We start from the raw sequence: 21,905 nt of genomic DNA, 5'->3' as shown, positions 1-21,905 counted from the left end.
ACACACAAAATGTTTGTTGCCTAATCAGAATTCCAGAGAGAAAGGATAACTGATTAATCCAGTGTCTTTCTCTGTGGTTCCCATCATAAACAGGGGACAACTCTGGGCATTTTTTGCGAATACAACAGTAAAAGAAAACTGTGCCTTCTTCCTTTTGGTTGCATAGTAATGCATTATTAATGCCAGGGCAGAGAACTGCAGGAATCTGGGAGGTCCTGCTTCCCCAAAATGGAAAGGTTTTGCAGAGGTTGTATTTCTCTAAAGCGAGCAGTCTGTCTGAGTGTATCTAGCTCCTAGAAAAGAGGAGAAAAATTCATTGTCTTTGTTTACTGAGGCTTTAAAAGCATCTCCTGAACCCCTGCACTCAATTCATTGAATATGTGTTGTAAAAAGCCAGATCTCCTCCTGAAGGACTGTGCAGGAAAATAATGTTACATCATATAAAAAGCCAACAGTCTTTCCGCACAGGGGGCTGGCTGCTGCCTGACCCTGACTTCAAACACAAATCTCCCCAAATTCCTTCTCACTATGTAGTTTCATAACTAGCTATTCTTGAGAATTTTCCTTTCATATCTCCAGGGAAGGAAATGGAGAACCAAATCTGAACTTAACCCCTTGTTATACCAGCAGAGAGTAGCATTTATAAGGTGTCTACAGGCATGAACGTTTGGGTGTTTTCTAATTTCTCTGTTTATGCCAAGTTATGTTAATGTTAGCATCTCAGGCTCTAAAACTGCAACATAGTGCTTCATATTACAAACAGGAGTCAGATAAATGAACAAGATAATAAAAACTGTCTGAATGCTTTGAATTTTCCAAAAGGGTACTATGGCATGATCTAAATAGTTTACAGTATGAAATATGATCTTTAAGGCCCCTTCCAACTCAAACCGTTCTATGAATCTATGAATGACTTTTGCTACTGACATTGAAATGAAAGGGTAAACTTGGATTCACATAAGTGGAGCCAATTTGAGTCCAGTTCCCACATAAAGATACACTTTTTCTCAGAAAAAAATTAAATCCCTTGAGGCCTGGTCTTTTTTGCAAGCGATTCTGACCCAATTCGTGTGTATTAGATGTAAAATTTATATCCTTTCCTCACTCACAGACACTGCATGAAAAATTATGGGGAAAAATGCCTTGTAGGTTGCATCAGCTTTTTCTTCTTTATTCCCACAGGCACAGCAGCTAACGGATCTGGAGCAAAAACTAGCAGTTGCAAAAGATGAATTGGAAAAGGCAGCCCTTGACAAAGTAAGAGGTGTAATGTAATGTAAGCATGTTTATCTCTATCACCTGTGAATGTTTCAGTATAATTTGACAAAAACAAATGAAAGTCTTACAAAGATGTAGATGTTTACTTAATGGCATGTACCTGGGTGCAATGCTACTGAAGTCGGTGGAACTAATTATGATGCATGAAGCTAAGTACAGCTGCAAAGTTATTTAAGAGAAGGGCAATCAAATTAGAAAGAAACATCTCAAAAACCCACAGAAAGCCAAGTGCTACAATTCTTTATGTATGTGCAAAAGTACATTAGCGTGAACTTGTCCGTTACTGATAGGATTTTCATCTGAGGTTTAGTCACAGTTCCAGGTAGGATGCAGTAAAGAAATGGGTCAGTCTCCTGTTAAGGTGGGACTGATGTGACTCTGCTGTGGTCAGAGGTGACTGCCCAGGACAGGGAGGCAGTGGGGAATCTCAGGAAGGGGACAAAGCAGGACACGTTCACTCCTGACAGCTGTGCAACAGGGGAATTTTATTCTAAATTTAGGGTAGCTGGGAAGAAAATGTCATGCGATAGGGAAAAAAACTCCAATACGTTATTAAAGACTTTTTTTGTTTGCTTTCTAGTATTTTCAGGTTCCATTAGAGGTTTTTAAAAAGATATACCCCTCGAGCTAAAAGCATTTGTCTTTAATCTTCAATATTGCAATCACTGAAATCATCCTCTTGAGTGAGGATTTGCATCCAGCATTGCAAAATATAAGCAATGCTCACAATAACATTATCTAAACCTGTGTCGCATCTGGTGATATATCATGTTTCTTGTCAGTAAACTGAACTGAACTGTTCCAGTATTAACTTAAATATTAAGCACGTTGTTTTTTTGCTCGTATAACATTCCCAGGCATGGTCTCTCCCTAGTGCCAATTCACTGTCTGTGGCAATGGCAAGAGAGCAACGCTTGCCATGAATACCTTCTAAATGCAGTTATTCATTATAATGCAGAGAGTTGTGAAGGAGACAGCAAAGAACATTTGACATCGGGAACTTTTAATGAGAATGCTATTAAGGGATTCTGTCTGCAAATTAAAAGGGGATTTGCAGCACACCCAGCTGACTTCTCTGACCTTCTGTTTCTTTCCTATTAAATATTATAGAATTTTGATTTAGGGCTCAGTTACGATTTCGTAGGTTTACCAGGAGCCCAGTGTCCTCTTCTTGCAAATTATCATTGAAAGAGCCTTTGGATGGCGTTATCGCTTACATGCTGCAAAAGTCCAGTGGAAATGGCACACAGGAGTTAAAAAGGCAGCACGGAGGAAGGAAAAAGGCACAGTTCATGCCAGTGAGAATTGTGAGACAGTTATATGAGACGTCTGTGTTTGACTATTTCTAACTGCAGAGAAGTAAGACCATTTAAGTTGCAGGTACCTTTTCCCCCTGGTTAAGAGCTTTTCTGTAAGAACTATGAACTTAAAAGAGTTAGAGACAGCTGATGGCTCATCCATATGAAATCTTGGCCTTAACTGTTTTGACAATGTTAGCAGACATAGTTTCAGCTAAAGGAATGGAAGCAATATGTAAAGCAATGCACATTTTTGCAACATGAGCTGTATTTGAAATGAATAATTGAGTGATCGAATTTCAGACTGTGCCTGTAAATAGGCATTAAATTGTATTTTTCTTTTGGGAGGCTGTCAGGCTTATCTATTAAATATTAGTTTGTGCTGACAGTGGACTTGGTGTCTCTCATAAGCCTATTTACACTACAGCACTTCTCTAGTTTCCGTGATGGATCCTTGGAAGACTGACAGATTTTTGCATTACCATAGCCCAGATTATTCTATATTGAATTCAACCACATGACAAGAGTATAAACAGATCTGGGAAATCTGAAGACACGCATCTCACATTGGCAGTATTTTAACTACTAAGCAGCCTGTTTGGACCACAGTCACATCTATGCAAGGTTATTCAGAACTTTGTCAGATAACGTCCTTGGTTCCAATAATGTTTCCTTATGTCATACTCTTGTGCCGCCCATTTATAGATCTCCTGTCAGCAAAGCCAAAATTGAATTTTGCTACCCATAGGATTAAATCAAAATATTCTGCTTTTACTTTTGGAATGGCACGATGGCTGGCCATAGGCAAGGTAGAACAAGCACTGGATGGCAGGGGCAGGAGATGAGAGTAAATTATCCAGAAGGATTTCTGGACAGGAGGTGTGTTGTTTCAATCAGCATGATATGCAGGGAGTGCTTGGGTCATAGAGTGCTATCATGGTTGAGTCCATGTCTTCAAGCAAAATTAGACAGTCTGCTGCCTCTGCCAGTTTGGTGTCTGAGCTTATTTTGACTATGCCAAATGGTGATTTATGCTCTGTGTGCAGCCACTGCTTGAAAAGGTAGAGGAAAAGACATATTACATGAAAAGAAATATGCTAAGATCTTCTGTCGTCAATTAGAAATTAAAAGATCTCAGAGTCAGATGGATAAAGTAATCCTTTCCCCCTTTTACATTGCCATTAGGTCAGAGACATGTTGGTCTGACTCATACATTTTAATAACTAGTTATTGATACAAAGTGCTGTCCTCTTTGATGATAATCTAGCATTCCTCCTCACTGAACACATCTTAAGGGAAAGACATCCAATTTTGTCTGTTTGCAAACAAACTAATCTCCATTCTACCTCCTGTTTTCTTTGATTTTCCTTACTGTGCGGCTTGCAAACAAACTAATCTCCATTCTACCTCCTATTTCTTTGATTTTCCTTATTCTGCTGTGCATTAATGGTCTTTTTATGATTGTCTTTGATCCTACCATTGAAATGTACCCTAGTAACTGGTTTTGTTTATTTTTAAAGAAACATTCAGATTTTTCCAGTTACGAGATACACTCCCTCGTTCCATTTCAGGGAAAGTTTATCTGATGTTAAATATAGAATATTTGTCAGGTTCTAAGAAACACTTGTTCGGCAAATAAACTAAAATAAGGTGGTGTATGCTGAATGCCATTGCTTGCGATTCATATAACTGAAATACTTTTATGTGAAATATTACATGCAAAATATAGTATGTAGAGTGTAGTATGTTGAATATACATGTATTCTCCCTCAACTTTTGCCGTAGTATACCTCACAATCCTTGATTTATGTATCTTCAAAAAAAAAAAAAATCTTTGAGGGTCAAAATGTGCTGATGTACCCTGGAGTTACAGCCATATTCTTAACGGAAAGAATTAAGAGCAAGATATTTATTTTAAGGCCAAATGCTGCCGAACTTGACCTAACATGAACATATGGAAGTTACCTCAATATCTAACATGTTACTCCAAGTGACTTGCTGTGATGGAGCGAGGATTTAAAATGAGATTTCCTCAGTGTTGTGCTTATTTCACTGTTCTTACTGTCTCAGCTTATTTCAGTGACAGACTGCTATTTTCATTAATACAGCTATCTGTATTTCTGTGAGTCAAATAGCAGCATTCTATCTAACATGACTTGCGAGCACTTCATCACTTAAAGGTTTTAGTTTGGCTGCTTGATGGACAGTAGTAATGGATCTGGACAATGATATTCTTAACAGATGAAAAGACCTATGGTTTATTTACTATACACTGCAGCAGCATAATATGCACATGAGGGAAAGTAGCCCTTGTAGAATTAAAATCAGTCTTTATAACCTGTGGATAAATACCGATTATCCTAAACATTATAAACAGAATTCCATGCAAAGTCTGCATCTTGCAATACTAGTGAATATTTACTTCTCTCTAACTATTATATGTAAAAGTCTGGACACTGTATGATGTTTGGTAGATTGTATTTTTGTTTCTTCTCAGATAAAATAATATTTAATAATTATTTGCAATAATCAATGTGGATAAAATTGCATGGAGGAAACTGAAGAGTGCAATGACTTTCTAGGCAGTTTGGTGTGTAATGCACAGTAACCTAATCATATAAAAAACCCAGCTTTAAACGGCCTCAATTTCTTCTGTTAATAAGAAAAAGCAGCAGCTGCTCATATATGTTTGCTTTAATGCAGAGAGAGAAAGCAAGCAATTCTGTTTATAATAACGCACCTTAGAGAAGTGATGATTTCTTATTTTCCCCAGGAGTCACAGCTGAAAGCTCTGAAGGAGACGGTGCAGCTTTGCCTGTCTTCCGTTCTGCACAATCAGCCTCCCGCTACGAAGCTAATCCCTTCAAAACCAGCTGAGAAGCTGACATCCCCGCTTACAAAGGGCTCAAAAGTTGCATTTCAAGTGACAAGCACCAAGGTATGGTTTCTCTCTCTTTTTTTTTTTCCAACATCTTTGAAAGTTTGTCCTGTAAGAGCACCAAACTGGAACTAAGGAGGATTTGAAATGATTTGAAAAGATTAGGATGAATTTTGAGGATAATTCTAAGACTGTTTCTGATGTCAATAAACTTTTTTTTTTTTTTTAAAAAAAGCTGAGAAGCAGCTATTATTTTTGCTGAGGAACAAAATTCTATCTATCACTTGCTAAATGGACCATGTCTGCATACCAAATCTACATGGAAGATGGATTTGCATCTAAAATAAGTGAAGATGCTAATTTATAAGATTACTTACCTGTGAGGCACTGATAATGAGCTTGTGGTAACGTAGCACTAAACAGTAAGATACTTTTTCCTTGTTATGTTTTTTTTAGTGAAAAAGACTGATATAAAACCATAAAGTAGTCTGTGACACCCAAATCAAACTTGCCAAAAAAGGTTCTATGTGATCAGTAATAGGCCATAGGGAGTATGCAGCTTAGGAGAAAGCATGAGAAAAAGACTTGATGGAAAGTGTTTTGATTCAGTAGATTTAAGATTTTTAATGATTTAAAGCGGTTAACAACTGTCCTGATTATTTTCATCTCCAAGGTTGCATTTTCCTTATGTATTCAACTGATTCAATAGATCTAGAAGAAATCTGTTATTTCATTTAAAAAGGAAGTTTTACAGAAGAATGACCAAAGGATACTTTAATATTCTCTCTAAATTCCAAAACTCTTTCCTGAAATATAAATAGCAATAGCTAATTCATAGCCAATTTGTAATTTTTATACAGCAGCTGTTGATATTCACCATTAGCACAGAGACTGAAGCCAAAAATTAGTCATCTTTCTGTATGTAATTAAAATTGAAATATAATTTCAGAAAGCAGAATATAATTCTAAAACTGGATCTCACGTTGCTACTCTTACAATAATGATTGTTGGTTCCTTAATAGCTGTTTTATAGGAAGAAACCTTCCATCCCAAAAATTATTACCTCTGGAAACAAAACACTATTAATTAATAGCATCACATGGGGATATTGTTGCTCATTTAGATTTAAATCACTGGTTCTGTGTTCTGCAGGAGAGTGGACTCTTTCTTTGTAGGTCGTGCAGTCTGAACTTCACTCTGAGATCTCAGGAGGACATTTTTCCTAATTTATGTGGCTGTAGGATTGTTGATTTTACTCTTACTGTCCTTTTCTTCAGGTTGGAAACATTTGTGCCTCTGCCATGAAAGCAGAGGTGTGCTGAAGATAGACACTCAACACGCCACACTGCCTGTTTTTGAGATTGATGTAGGGTCAGAGCCTTTGAAAAAATTTGGGTCTCCTTGGTTTTAAAGGTATCGATGTAGTGCAACGAGAGAAATGGGAATGCAGTGTAGAGATTAGAATTAGATTTTTGGTATTTAACTGAAACACAGAATACTCTTCTTCTTTCCACGATCGTATAGATTTAGTGTTTAATGTTCCTGTTTGTTAAATGTATCAGTATTTCCATGCTCCAGCCTTTTGAGAACCAGCATTTAGTCCTCTGTATCCAAAAGTGCTTGAATAAGTTACATTTCCTCTTTTATAGACGTTGCTCACATTTCTCTGCACTTGGCACATGCCATGAAAATGTCTGAGAAAATAATGGCCTGCAATCCTCTTCTTCCACACATTGGCACCTCATTATTACAAATCTGTGCATTATCTGTGATTATAAAACCACTGAAATCTGCTGCTGTGAAATAGGTTGTCAAAGAATCGTAGTCAGTCCAGAATTATACCCTCTGCACTTGAGCTGTATTATAGAAGGCTTTTTTTTCTCTGACATCCATTCTTATGTGTCTTTTCCTTGGCTTTTTTTCCCCCTCTTACAAACCAACTAACTCTAACTACAGATGTATAGCTTGCTTTTTTTTTTCTTTTTAATTTGATTTACATAAACATTTTGATGTAGCAGGCTAGTATTTTCAGGTGAATATAAATGTGTGTGATTACTTACATATGTTTTCATATGTTAAAATTGGAACTTCAGATGAGCAGCACTTGCGCATCTTGTCATGTCTGATAAGCAGTGGTTTCACCTTCAGGAAAGAAATTATGATTTGTCTGGTAAATATCTTATTTCAAAGATATTCTCATCCAACCTAAAAATTGCTTTCTACAAATGTCAAACTTATTTTAAATCCAGTGAAGGGTACATCATGTGGTATTTGTATCACTTAGGGACAATCATCACTGGGCCTGGGGGGGCTCCTGCTTTTAAAAAAAAAAAAAGTACGTTGTATATTTGTATTCATAACTGGTAACCATAATACCCGAGTGCTTGTTAGAGATGATATTTAACACAAGAACGTGGTGTAGAAAGTATAATTAGGAAAGCAAATTGCCAAATTTCTTGGGAAGGTTCATTTTAAAAATTTATTTCCTAGTGAGGTATTTTGGTCTTTCTGGAGAATGTGATATGAAGAAGCATAAATTAGGTTTTAAAACTCAGTGCAAATCAGTGGACAAAAGTGCCTGAATCAGTGCAAAAAAGTTGTTGTTCTGGATAGCTCAGTAATTTGGAAGAGTGGGTAGTAATAGAAAATTCTTGCATTTAAATCACAGGAAAAGTTCCTTTGAAGTGATCAAAAGCAGTACCGGTCTGATGTGTATTTTGTGGCATGACTTAAATTAGTTATTATTTACAGTATACGAGAACGTAAAATACAGAATTTACCATTTGAATTGGCACTAGTCTTTCAGACCAAACCATTTTTCCTTTCATGTGTCTGTCATAACAGTGATACAGGACTTTGTGCATACAAGTTCAATGACACTAAACCCAAGCATAACCAGCATGCTGATCATTAATCCTGAACCGTGAGGTCTTTAACTTTCTGGATTATTGGCAGTTATATTTATTATAGAGTTTCTTTTGCACTGTAATGTCACAGCGATACTGTTCTGTGTTCTGCCAGTGGAAAATTTTTTCAAACTAGTTGAGAGTTGTTGAATCTGGCTTTTCCTGTAGCAATTTCCTCGCCTTGTGCCCATTACAGAGGTGATGAGGAAAAAGAAAAATGAAGAGGAAGGAGGAGAACTGAAACTCTGCTTTCCTTTTTAATCTCCAAATGTCCTGGGTCCTTGAAGAGTGTTGTTAATGGATGGAAACTGTAATACTGACGAGGCTACCTGCTGTGGGGAGTGTGGGTTGGTATAATCTGTGAATCAGAGCACTGGTACTGACTTCCTATTGAGGCATTTTCTGCATTTACTGTATCTCAGCAAAACAAACAACTCTGTGAATTTATATGGAGCTAGCAGATGGAATGCATTCTTACTTCATTTGCTTTAATTCCTCTTTCTGAAAAAGGTTAACATTATACCTTAAAAAAAATTAAGGCTAATATTGGCTGTCATTCACATATCTTTGGCTGTGCAATGTAAATATACCTGTGCTCTGAATGCAACAAAATGAGCTCTAGTAACACTGTGGAAAATTAATGGCAAACCGAAATCAGAAGTGAAACGGAAGAAAAGTCTATTTCCAGTAGCAAGGTCGAATACATGTATTATGGGGAACACAGTGACACAGATACCAGAATAGTAAGTAGTTTGCTCTATAGTGTTTTTGCCTAATGCAAAAGCATTGTTCTATTTATTCCTCAAATGAATTCCTTCATCATAAATGCCCTGTTTGTTGTTTGGGGGTTTTTTTGTATCTTGTGAACTGTGCTATTTTAAGAGTGGAAACACACATGAATTTCAAACTGTGAAGAATAACACCTCGTCCCATATTGTACATAACATAGGTGGAAAGACCACCTGTGAATGCCTCTTCAGTGTCCTAGACTCAATGGAGGAAATATAGGTCGGATAAGAATGAGAACTGTCCTTCTGTAGAAGTGTATAGTACAGACTGAAAGGGGAACAGCCAATCCATTTTTAAAAGATTTAAAGATTTCACAAGAAAATGCATCGCTTTTGTGGTAAAAATTGCTGCAAGGAGCTCTTGCTTCTACCTCACATATTGAGAATACTGTGGGCTCTGGCATACATTGATCAATGTGAAAATTCAGAAAAGTTAAAGTACTGTGGGTCATCCTCCTTTTGTCTGGAAATAAGTACTTCATTCCCCATCAAAGTGAGCTTGAGGAACTTTGTATCTTTATTACACCTAAAAAAGTGTTCTTGTTGAGAGCTTGTGAGACTGTTCAGAGAAGGTACCAGTCTGGAAAGTTGGTCAGGATCAAGGTAGACTCTGAAAAGCATTTTGAAATGGCCATATGGGAAATCAAGAGGCTGAGTTTTCTGTGTTGGCACAGAAATAATGTATTTAGGTTAAATTTAAGCTCACAGTTATTCTGAGTGCATGGTTACTGAGCATGTACTACAAGACATAGAGCAAAGCTGCTGAAAAAATACGATGATTATAGTGTCAAGAGTGTTAGCTTCTTCACTAATTAGGAGTTTTGAAGGTTTGCGTTTGGTGGTTTTTTTTCAGTAACTATTTGTAAAGGATCTATGAATTGTCTAGAAATCCAGGATATTTCTTAGGCTCTAGATCTTATCCATTTCATTCTACAAAAGTAGAATGAATATTTATGTAAAATAATGATATAATAGTTGATTATTTGCACTAAATATTATTTATACAAATTTTATCATATTACTGATAATGCTGTAGGGTATTATATAACTGGCTAGACATTTTAAAAACACTAAAGTCATGTGTACATTTCTTCAAAATATACATAGACATTTTGAAGGAGTGAAGAAGTATTTGAAATGTGTAGGTTGGACTCAATCCATGTTTATAAAGACTGAAAAAAGTTTTTTTAAATTATCTTTTAAGAGTATTTTTTTAGAGCCTGGAAAATTAACAGAATAGCTTCAGATTCATGAAAGATTAACCAACTGAATGTAGCAGTGTAACATCTCAGCTCTCTCCCTTTGTAGGTCAAGAAAGAAACCTAAATCCGAACAAATTGCTTCAGGAAATATTTTCTATTTTCTCAAATCAGAGCTATTGCCGTTCATAGTATTTATCATAATATTTCAATATAAATTAAGGTTCTGACCCTTTGAACAAAGCAATTGCAAATTCTTTGCTCAAGCACCTATGAAACAACACAAATAATTATGGACTTATTTTTGTCCTTATAGGAAAGATTAGGACACTGAAAGCTGTTGTGATGTTTCTTATTATTTTTACTCAGAGTGACCTCTGTGTAATACGCTGAAAACACAAGTTGGAAGTTATTTCTCTTTATGCATTACATTTCCAACTGACATCATGGGTTTATGTCAGGAAGCACCCCAAATCTTGTGTGTAATAACCCCATCCCAGAGGAAGAAAGGTGAGCAAAAGGACTTCTGAAAAATAAAAGACGCTAGTCTGAATTTAAAAGATATTAATGATATGAATTGGATATCTGAAATTGACAATATGTTTTAACTTTTTGGTAACATAGTCTCTCTGTCTCTCTTTTGTGGATTTAACATGTAGAGCTTTAGCATGTAAAATATTTGTGAATGTTCTTGTCTAATTTTACATTGATTTTTTTTTTTTTTTTTTTTCCTGCTTACTTCCTTGCTGTTGCCTGAATCATTCTCTGCATCTATCTGGTATTTCAGACCATAAGGGCAGAGAAAGGCTCTAGTATTCCGGTTTTTTCCTCTGTTTCCCTGCTTTTTCTCATTCCCCTGTTCTTTATTGCTAAATACTCTTCATTTCTCCTAAGTAACTACTTTTCAGCATCATTATCTCATTCCCTTATGACATATTCCCTTCTGACATATTCGCTTCTGACATCTGTCCCTTCCTTAAGTTTAATAAATCTTATAAGACTATTTATTTTCCTATAAAATGAGCATTCAGACCTGAGAGAATGGCGGGTCCAGTGTTGTCTGAGGCAGCTTTGTTGAAGGGTCTGTTTTAAAGTGTCATTTTCAAAGAGATCATAAAACATAAGCTCAGACTAGAAACAATGAGCAAAACTTTTTCTTTCATCAAATTTTAGGATAATGCAAACCAATACAGATATAGCACTGCATGCTTGGATTTATTTGGAAGTTAATTATGTGTTCACAGTTGAGGGGAAAAATAGTAGCGTGTATCCTCATAACACTATTGGAGAAAACAGAGGTTGAGCCTAAGGACACAAAATATAATGTCTGTGGTCAGCTATAAGTAAACAGCAAGAGGACTGAGGGCAGTGAATAGATTTGTGCTCCATTAAAGCTTTACGAATTCTTCCTCCGTGGTACCTCAGTGCTTCTCTATTTTTGTTGCCTCAAACTTTGATTCTGCCTGAGCTAATGAGGTATCACTGACACCTGCAGTTTCGGTGACCTGTAGATCATTGCATTCTGCGTGGGGATTGGAAAACCACAATTAAAAAAAAAAAAAAGAAAAAGGCAATTACTAAATGCAGAGTCAGCCACATTTTGTAATATGCGCTAATGACATACGATCGTATAACCCTAATGCATAAACATTATGAGAATAAAATAGCATTGAAAAATTACACTCTCCATCATTTTAGAATGTAATTTCAAAGAAAGTAGCAAATACGTGTCTCCTCCTAAAGTACTGACCATAGAAATCTCAGGTATTATCAGTATCCATAAGGCTAATGTAGTGAAAAATTTGTTTTTAAAAAGATAAAAGGTAATTTAATTGCAGAAGCATGACTAGCATGACCTGTTTCTTCATGTAAGTCTTTCCTGTTCTGCTTTTTATAGCTCTCTTTGGTCTTATAGACTTTTATTCTCATTACGATCAACTAGATACCAACCATAGTCTTGTATCATTTTTAATGATGATTCATAAGAGTTTATCAAGTCTTCCTCATATCTTTTATTTCCAGAATTTGCTTCAGATTGAGTATGTTTTTGCTGTTGCCTCAGAAAGCTTTCACAGGACATTTTCTACCTCCCTTTTTCTTCAGTGACTAATTTTTAATAAAATTTTATTACATGCTGGAAACCGTTTAACACCAGAGATCATTAAATTGAAAGCTGAAGCTCTTTGCTTTTATTACTTACTTTAAAGAAGTCTTCATTATTAGCACATTATCTTGATAGTAATTAGTTTTAGAGTTTTTTTTCAACTGAGTACAATCAAGGAAAATTGGAAAGAAAGCACCTGGCATCTCTTATTTAGTCCGTAACTCCAAAACAATATCATTCTTCTTCAAGTTTTAGTGACATGATCTGTATAATTATCTTCATTTCATTAACTATTTGACCTCACTCCTCTTTGTTACAGAGTATAAGTAGCTGGACTGGCCCATTACCCCAGGGTTCAACTCTGAAATTAGCAATGAGCTAATGGGCTGAAGAGGTAACTGGTAATCATTTATTACTGCACTTTTGTAGCTGTTAACTGCAGGTCAGTTTGCCTGTGTATGAAAAATACTTCCAAGTCTCACTCCAGATATCTTCTTTTTTTATTAATGTCTTTACTTACCAGATGTTTCTGTACAGTCTCCCACAATCTAGTACATAACAAGTCTCAAAAATACTGTGGGTTGCCGCTTGACAGTGGTTGAAAGGGGTATGATTGTATCAAATTTAAATATCTTAAGAATGTCTTAAATAACATCAAAACCCCAAATTGTTAATTATGGCTAATGGTCTCGTGTGGACCTGGGGGATTAACACAGGCAGCTTATATCCATCTTCTGAAATCCTACCTCAGTCTAAAACTGAGCTGCCATGCTAGAGCAGCCTCAGGCTCGCTGTGACATTCAGCAGCTTTCTGGACAAGTTTACTTGTCTTTTTCTCCATCAAAAGGGTAAAAGAAAAATTCCTCTTAATTACTTTTCAGATGTTATTATTTTAGAGACACTTTTCCTCACCTACTTATATCTCATACCAAGTGATGGTTTCTTTAATGTTTCTCTTTTTTTTTTCCCCCTGGTGGCAGCAGGGATGACTAGGGAAATATACAGTACTTCTAATATTAAAGTTGCATTTAGCAGAAAGGTAATAACACATTGTTTTATCTTGTGACTTTCCTAGCTGAAGTATTTATTAAATTTCATTAAAAAATATGTCTATATGATCAATGAAAACAAAACTGAATTTATGTGCCTTTTCAGTTGCACATTAGTAGAACTGTTTTAAGAATTCTTAATATTTTTTCTGCTGAGGTTACATGTTAAAGAAGACACAGAATGTGGAGATGATTTAATTATTCATTTTAAGTGACTTACAAATTTGAATGCAATTGTTAAAGTACTCCCAAAGGAATTTTGCTGCTCAAGGATATTTTAAGGGTTTATTAAAAAATTATTAATGCCAGTATTCTGTATACAATATATATTATTAATCTACTGTTACAAAGTTTCACTTGATATGTATATATGGAGACAAGTGGGAAACATTAGAGACAGTTAAGTGATCTTTTTTCTTTGATTTGAGCAAAGGCGTGATTTGGAAAGTATTCGTGATCTTTTTTCTTTGATTTGAGCAAAGGCACGATTTGGAAAGTATTCAGAAAGAAAATATTGATTGACTCTGTGCCTTTTGGCCATTAATAGGAATTTTCTAGCAATTTGATTAAAAACATTGCATTGAATCGTAAAGCAGAAAAAATGCAGAACGGACTGGTGATAAACCCATGACATTCAAGTCCAATTTAGTCTTGAACAATTTAAGAAATCACTTACTGGCCTACACCTTAAGTCTTATCATCTTCCAGAATTGTTAAGCAGCCCCTTATTCTACATTTATTATTTCATAAATCTAAAATGTTATTTATTTTATTGTCAATAAGAAAATAACATAGTCTGAAGTTATGTGATCTCATATAATAGAAAACCAGCCATTCAATTAAAACCCAAAAACTTTTAGTATCAAGCCTGTATTTGTTCAAGTCTTTAAAAGTTAAATGGATGGTGCTTAAATTTAATGTTTGAAGTGGTGAAAATTGAGTCATATAATAAATGACTATTGAATCTTTTCTATTACTAAATATTTTGAGGAAATTTATGGATTATTTATAGAATCCTATTTTCTCATATCTTTTGGAAAATAATAGTCCTCATCTCTGTTGATGGAACCGTGGTCATGATGGTAATTGCATTGTCAGGTTTTTTGTGGTTTTTTTTATAAGTACAAATGTCTTTATTAGAAGGGACTTAAAGAAACAGACAATTGGAAGCAAATGGAGTTTATTTTGGAAAACCTTTCTCTGCCTGGATTCCTGTGTGTTCTTAAATCGATAAGAAAGCCACTTTTAAGGCATGATTGAGGAAAAAAATTGAAGTCTGAAAAGGAAAAGCATTTTTCCAAGTGACCTTCTTGACGCTCAGCTCATGGTTCAGAAGGGTTCCAACTTCACTGAGTCTGTCCTTCTGGGTCTGTAACTCTTCCTGGGCTGAGCATGTTTGGCTTTGTTTTTATCTGAAAATACAGATGTTCGTGTCTGTGACTGTAACTTTAGTAGCTGCTTTTTTTCAACTGGGAAGACTGTAATTGCCTATAAAACTTATCCTGATGCTCTGTATTATTGCTGCTCTGAAGTGTAAGAAATGTTATACAATGTTCATTATCCCAGAGTTAATTGCTTTTTCCTTTGTGACAGCTGTAGAAAATCAAGACATTTATTGAAGGAATTTGTTTATTTGGTTGTTTCAGTTTTTTAATTATTATAACATCAAAAAAAATATACACCCATCTCTCTAGAACTTTGCATACTAAAAAATATTAGGTATTCTAACATGCCCCATCTATAAGAGAACTGATGGTAAAATTTAGCAGTTATTAAGGAAATGTGATATTACAGGTTTAGATATAATGCAATATAGGTAATTGACACGTATAAATATGTTAACAAGTTTTTTCTCTAGTAATGTTTATTATATGTATGATGATGCAACAAAAACTTCTATTTTTCAAATCTAATTCTATTTCCTTTTCTTTTTGTTGTTGCTACAGATATATTTACAATAGATATGGAGCTACTTCTAAACAAATAGTTAGAAGAAATCTGAAGTCATATGATCCATATCAAGTGAGCTAATTGCATTCTGGCATTAAGGTGTTCATGAATAACAAGGCCACTCAAAAAATAGACTTCTGCTGTTTAGCCCCTGCTATGTTGGAGTAATATTTTGGCATCAGTGAAACTTGGTTTACACTATGATTTCATTATATTGTGATACAGAGTAAGGACAGAAGAAACCTTTGTGGTCTCACCTGGCATATTTGCCACAAGGGTTTTCTATAAAAAATTGATGTATACCTTGAAAAATTTATTCTACCAGTTTATCACTTGCATAAAGACTCTTTAATAATGCTTTCACCCATGTCCTCAGTACCAGAAATTCAGCAAAAAGGAGTTATAAACACATAACTCAGACCTTAATTTCTGTCTTGCATGTTGTGGTCCAGTGTAATTGAAGCCCAGATTCTGCCTGTTCCTAAATAAACATTCATTAGAAGAAATAAGCTGGGTAACTCGCCCTCTGTAGCACATAGTTCAGCTAGGCAGAATTATAACCACCCCTTATTCTCTATTACCCTTAAGTGTATTTTGGTTTTTAGATCTTAGATAAAAGAGCTGAACAGACAAAATCTAGACCAGGACAGTAAATTTCATTGCACAATAATTTAGCATCTGACATTTTGTATCATCATCGCTGAGTGCCCCTGGAAGCATTCTACTGCTCTGAAGAAAACACCACCTGAGGTGCTAGGACTTTGCTGTCCAGCCCGTTATTATTTATTATTGAAATTGGACTAATGTGAGTTAAGCCCTTTCCAAATGCATGGAATGATGCATTTTGTACTTCTAAGAGCCTGCATGAAAATGTCGTTCCCTGTCAAGCCAATATATCACAACCGACTCCAGTGCAGTCCTGGCAAATTGCATACTGGCACCTAATCCAGGCAACAGCCCAAAATGATGAAGAAAAAGGACACAGATAAGCACATGACGTACTACTAAGTCAAAAGTTACTAGGAAAAAATGTGATTAAAGAATTGATGTGGAAACAAATTCATGCATTAGTAAACAGTGCATCCAACAGCTGCCTCCTTCCCTTGTAAATCCTGCCTGTTCTCTGCTACGAAGCTTGCCTCTATCTTGATGAAATTTGGGTTTAAGCTGCCTTTCATTATTCTAAATTATTTGCTATAGGGATCATGAGGCATAGGATCAAAAATTATGGAAAAATTTGAAAGGTGGATATTTCCATTATTCTAAATTATTTGCTATAGGGATCATCAGGCATACGTTGAAAGGTGGATATTTCTGAACTTAAGCTCTTCTAATTATGGTCCTATGTTTTTTGTTGTTTTTTTTTTAGTTTCAGATCTTATAATGACAATTATTTCATGGATCACTTTATGCAAAGGGTCCTTGGAGTACTGAGGTGTATTTTGTAGAATGGCTTTAAAAACTCTTTGCATTTATGGGGATACAAATATACATGTCAGGTATTTGTAATCTGTCAGAAAGCACACACTCCAGAACAGAACTAGAGATACCGGCATTCATCCTGGCTGAATTTATGTACAAGTACTGCTGTGCTGTTTATTTAGGCTTCATAACACTAACATGACCATGTAACAGCCAGTTTGGAAATATGGTGTGGCATTCTAGCAGGAATGTATTTTCTGCAGTTTTAGTACCCTTCAAATAATGAGGAGAAGGAGACCGAAATGTGTAATTCTTAGTACACAGACGTAACTGTAGAGAGAAGTAAGGGCTTTACAGTTTTTATTTTTGCATTCATAAATTTCTGATCCTATTACAGTAATAAAGATCAAAGAATAACCCCAGCTGTTTTTAATTTAGCTGTCCTGAGCATCCAGACCAGTCCAGCTTCAGCTGATATAAAAGACAGCAGAAACAGCCGAAGAAGCGAAGAGAACCAGCAGCCTCACTGGTTTAAAGCAAGCTCTGTCTAGCTCAGTGTTTTCTGATTCTTCTTGCCTTTGCTGCCTTCTTCTATTTTTCTTTTTTTTTTAAAGGGCTGTTGTAGATTTTTTCCATTAGTTAGTTACTTGATTGGAAAAGCTCTCAACAGGAATGGAGATAATACTTCTGATATCAGCAGACCTGTGAGGGACATACGGCCACATGTGCCAGGAGCAGATGATAAACTATGCTTGGAAGTACAACAAAGGGATTAATTCCTTTTAGATGGTAAAGCTTCCTTATATTTTAATTAAACAGTGCAATAAAAAACCCGATGCATTTCTAAAATGCACGTTCTTTGATAGAAGCATACAAGCAGACCTGGGAGTTATAATGCAAAACCCAACAGTATAACATCTTTTTCCTCTATTTCCCTGGCTGTCTTTGCCTTTGCTTCCCCTAGCCCTGGCAGTTCCAACATTTAAAATAGAAGCACTAATGACAAAAATTCAACTAAAAATACAACTGCAAAACACCATCCCCAACCTCCACACCCATCCCCATCTATAAACCTCTGGGAAGTAGGTAAAAGATTTTTGCTAATACCTTTAGTTCCTTTACTCCATTTTACTGTGTTACTTTAAGTGCATGAAGTAAGGGCTTGTTTAATTATTCCAACTTTTTATTTATAATCTCTCCTGTGTTACAGCCCCTGATATGAAATCCATAACAATTTATCATTATATTTCTTGTTTAATCTATGAAATATATAACTGCTGCTTCAATTTCTTTTCACAAATTCATCTACCATGAAAGAATATCTATAATCAAAATTTCAACTACTATGTTTCACTGAAATTTTTCTGGCTTTGAACAGGGTGCTCATTCTGTATTTTTTGATTTGCAAGGTCATATTCTTGGTCCAGAGTAAAGATATTTTTTTTTTAATCCAAATTACCCACATATGTCACCAATCAAGTACAATTAGGTTGAAAATACCAATGGTTATATGTGTGTTTATACGGATATATGTTTATTACTATATGCATTTATCTATAGTGATTTTTGTATCATTTTCTCTATGTTGATCAAATAGTCTGCCTTCCAATAACCGCTGAAAGTTCTCAATCCATTCCTCTCTGTTTGCATACAGTGGGTTCTTCTGCACCTATACAGTAAGAAATGTCAGTGATTCATGCACAGTGTGAAGAAAATCTGTCCCACTGCCAATGACAAACTTGTCATGAGTTTTTGGCCATAGCTTATTTGGGAGAAAAGGTTAGTAAGGGAATTTATTTGGTCATTGTTACTAAGACTCATATTGTGAAAATGTTTTAATCGATGAACATTAAAGATGTCTCATCTCTGGGTCAGAATTCCATTAGCTGCTCATTGAATCTGACACAGAAGAGCAACAAAATGAATTTGCAAATGGGATTGTGATTGCTCATACAAGTAATTGCTCAAATTATTCAGTTACCTGAAGAAAGTCTACATTCATATGCAGCAGATAGTCTAGCCACAACAAAAACAGGGATAAATATAAACAGACGAACAGATTGTATTTCAACCAACCCATCCTTAAATCTAAACTTTGCTTTAATCTTGGTTTACTGTGAATAACAAAGTGGGTGGTTCAATAAATTAAAAAGGGAAAAAAAGCCCATGTAGAAGTGTGGAAAGAAGTAACGTTATCTTGATAGTTTCACACTGGGAGAGAAGTCTTCTAGCTTTAGGGATTCTGTTGAATTCAGATGGCTAAAAATAGTGCACAATTCAGAAGAAAGCTGATATGAAAGCTTGGGTTTATTCTTTGTAAACTATTTTGCATATGAAAGGATCAATGTTGTGTCTATGGAAGACCTCATCACTGAAAAAATGTGAGTAGGATAAGGAGTAAATCCTTCGTTATTGTACGGCAGTGCACTTGTACTAGCTGACAACTTGGCCTAAATTGTCAGTGGTCCAGCGTTGGTGTATTATCTGTAGAGAGAAAATAGCTGCTCTTTCCTTGTGCTCTGTGCTGAGATTTGTGTCCTTGCTCCTGACGTTCAGCGCTTCCAAGGGAGTTACCACAGTAACAAGGGTAGGAAAATAAAAATTGAGGGTAGTCCTTTTGTTACATTTAGCGGTTTTTTGCTGTCAAATATTGACAGGATATTCCTGGAGAAGCACTGAGGCAGACACGTGTGTATTGCGTGCCTTTCCAAAGCTTTTTCTTTCACCAGTGCCCCTCTGTATTTTGTACCTTAGGGTGTAGGGCACCGGTATGAAGAGCTGAGGAAACCTTTTGGATTAAATCTAGTTTCACAACACAGGATTCTGATGTTTTGCACCACATCCATATACATCTGTAACTGCTCTCCCTACTAAAAGAATGAAACCAAAATCCACCATCTCTATTCTTAAACTCTGAGAATGCTACTCTTCACCCAAAAGTTTTCTCATAGAGGAAGGATGTATATGACTATTATAAGGTCTTAGAAATCCAGGTTTTGACCTTGTGCTCATTATCTACTGAGAAAACCTGTTAAAAATTGGTTACAACCCTTAAGATACCTTTTTTCCTGTTGAGAACACAATTTGCAATGTTTCTTTTCCATGTACTCTCCAGCCCTTTGAAAATAAGGGATGCCTTGAATGCTTTAGTGTCACAGCATTTGGAAGCATCTTATACGCAATCAAAATGACAGGTGTCTTTTATCCAAATAGAAGGTTTACCTTTTTAACATTTTATTCCTTTATTTTAAAAATTCAATATGATTTCCAGCTGCTTTAGAATAGCTACAATTGATTGGATCTTACATTGTGGTTTTGGTTAATTTTCTGATTTTAGACTCATTCTGAAGAAACATCAGAACCCCACAGTCCTTGAACATAATCCTTTCTTGATAGCTCACCTTCCAGAAACACAATCCAGCTTCTCAGTTGATTTGTATCAATATCTATCTTGATTCATATCGAACACAATCCAGCTTCTCAGTTGATTTGTATGATTCATATCAATATTCCTCTGTTTAGGTTACTGGTTATTTCTTTATTAATATTAAGGCTCCTTGTCAGAATAACACATGATTCTTTCACCTCTCAAGTAGTTGTGCAGGTCTCACTGGGAACAGAGGGGAAAAACTATTACATTTCTGACACTGGTCTGCTAAAAGTGTGGGCAAAGAAGAAGCAACTTTTGATTTTTCTGTACTTAAGATGACTTTATAGCTGCTGTTTCCCTTTGAAGGTTTGAAAGGAGATATTTAATATCTTTAGTATCTTTAGTAATAAGTCACATTCATCAGGTTTTGCAGAGTTTAGCCAATTGTTTTCTTTTTTTAATTGATTTTAAATTGCTGTACTATTGAGTGAACATCAAAGGCATGCAGGATGGTACAGTGACTATGGATTACCTGATAAATTAATTATTTACATAATGGCATCCTCTGCTCTCCAATACATTACAGATGTCAGAGTACTTCTAGTACTTGGGCTGCAAATTGAGCTCAGTTGTGCAAATCTTAGCCTTGAGGGAACCAACTGTCTTCCTTTCCATTTCCAGTTGTGAATGTAATATCATAGTTTGGACCATCATGAAGTTGAGCACAGCTGTAGTTCCGAATGATGTGACAGTTGAAAAAAAAAAATATTTGATTTGGTGATTCCATGGTTCATCTTCCTTTGTGTTTCTGTCATGATGTGACAAAGCAATGGCCTAGAGACCTATGAAGATAGAAAATTTTCACATCTAACTCCCACTGCAAATCAAGTGGGAGAAAAAAGTGAAAAGACATCATCTCAAATGCATGATTTTAGGATTAGGCTAGCCTCAGTAGAGTTGCATAGAATTGTTTCATTATGAATTTATAGCCAAAAATAGCAGAAGCACATCAGCTAGCTTTTGTTTGAAGTAATCTACAAAACAAAGTTACTGACTTTCACAAAAAATCTGTTGAAAGGCAGTAAAGGAGTTACATAAGTGCCAAAAGCAATTAAACTTCGTCAAGGTCACCCTTCATCCTCAAACAATAACTTTGTGCCTAGATGTTTACAGTATATTCAGTGTACAATATCACACATGCTGATCTGAGATCTCCACTCCCAGCAAGAAAGCCTAAATCTCTATTAGGAAGTCATTGAAAAAAACCAGCTTCTCTCCAAATACATCATTTAGAGATGTAGATATTAGAAAAGTAGATGTTATTTATTGAACAAGTTTTGGTTGGTCTTTTGTGGGTTCTTTTTTTTTTTTATTTTTCTTAAAGTGCACAGTAACAGATCTCTAGGTGCTCTGGAGAAATGTGGAATACGGATGGTGTAGATATCTCAGCACATAATACAAACTGAAGTCCAGACCCACTCTGTATATACAGTATAGTGCTGGTACAACCTTTGGGGTTTTTTTTTTTTTTTTTTTTTTTCTTTCTCAAAATGCACAGTAACAGATCTCTAGGTGCTCTGGAGAAATGTGGAATACTGATGGTGTAGATATCTCAGCACATAATACAAACTGAAGTCCAGACCCACTCTGTATATACAGTATA

General features: G+C 35.6%; 1 protein-coding gene across 1 annotated transcript in view; it reads left to right on the top strand.

Moving 5' to 3' along the window:
- LOC106899272 (leucine zipper protein 2-like) overlaps nt 1-21,905 on the top strand; it is a 99,815-nt gene that overhangs the window by 51,308 nt on the left and 26,602 nt on the right. The window contains exons 4-5 of the mRNA XM_014961021.1: nt 1,183-1,257; nt 5,350-5,514. Coding sequence (XP_014816507.1) covers nt 1,183-1,257; nt 5,350-5,514 — 240 coding nt within the window. The remainder of the gene's footprint in view (nt 1-1,182; nt 1,258-5,349; nt 5,515-21,905) is intronic.

Source organism: Calidris pugnax, unplaced genomic scaffold (assembly GCF_001431845.1).
Source record: "Calidris pugnax isolate Ruff unplaced genomic scaffold, ASM143184v1 scaffold626, whole genome shotgun sequence".
Classification (NCBI taxonomy): domain Eukaryota; kingdom Metazoa; phylum Chordata; class Aves; order Charadriiformes; family Scolopacidae; genus Calidris; species Calidris pugnax.
This window is presented reverse-complemented; position numbering and strand designations above follow the sequence as displayed.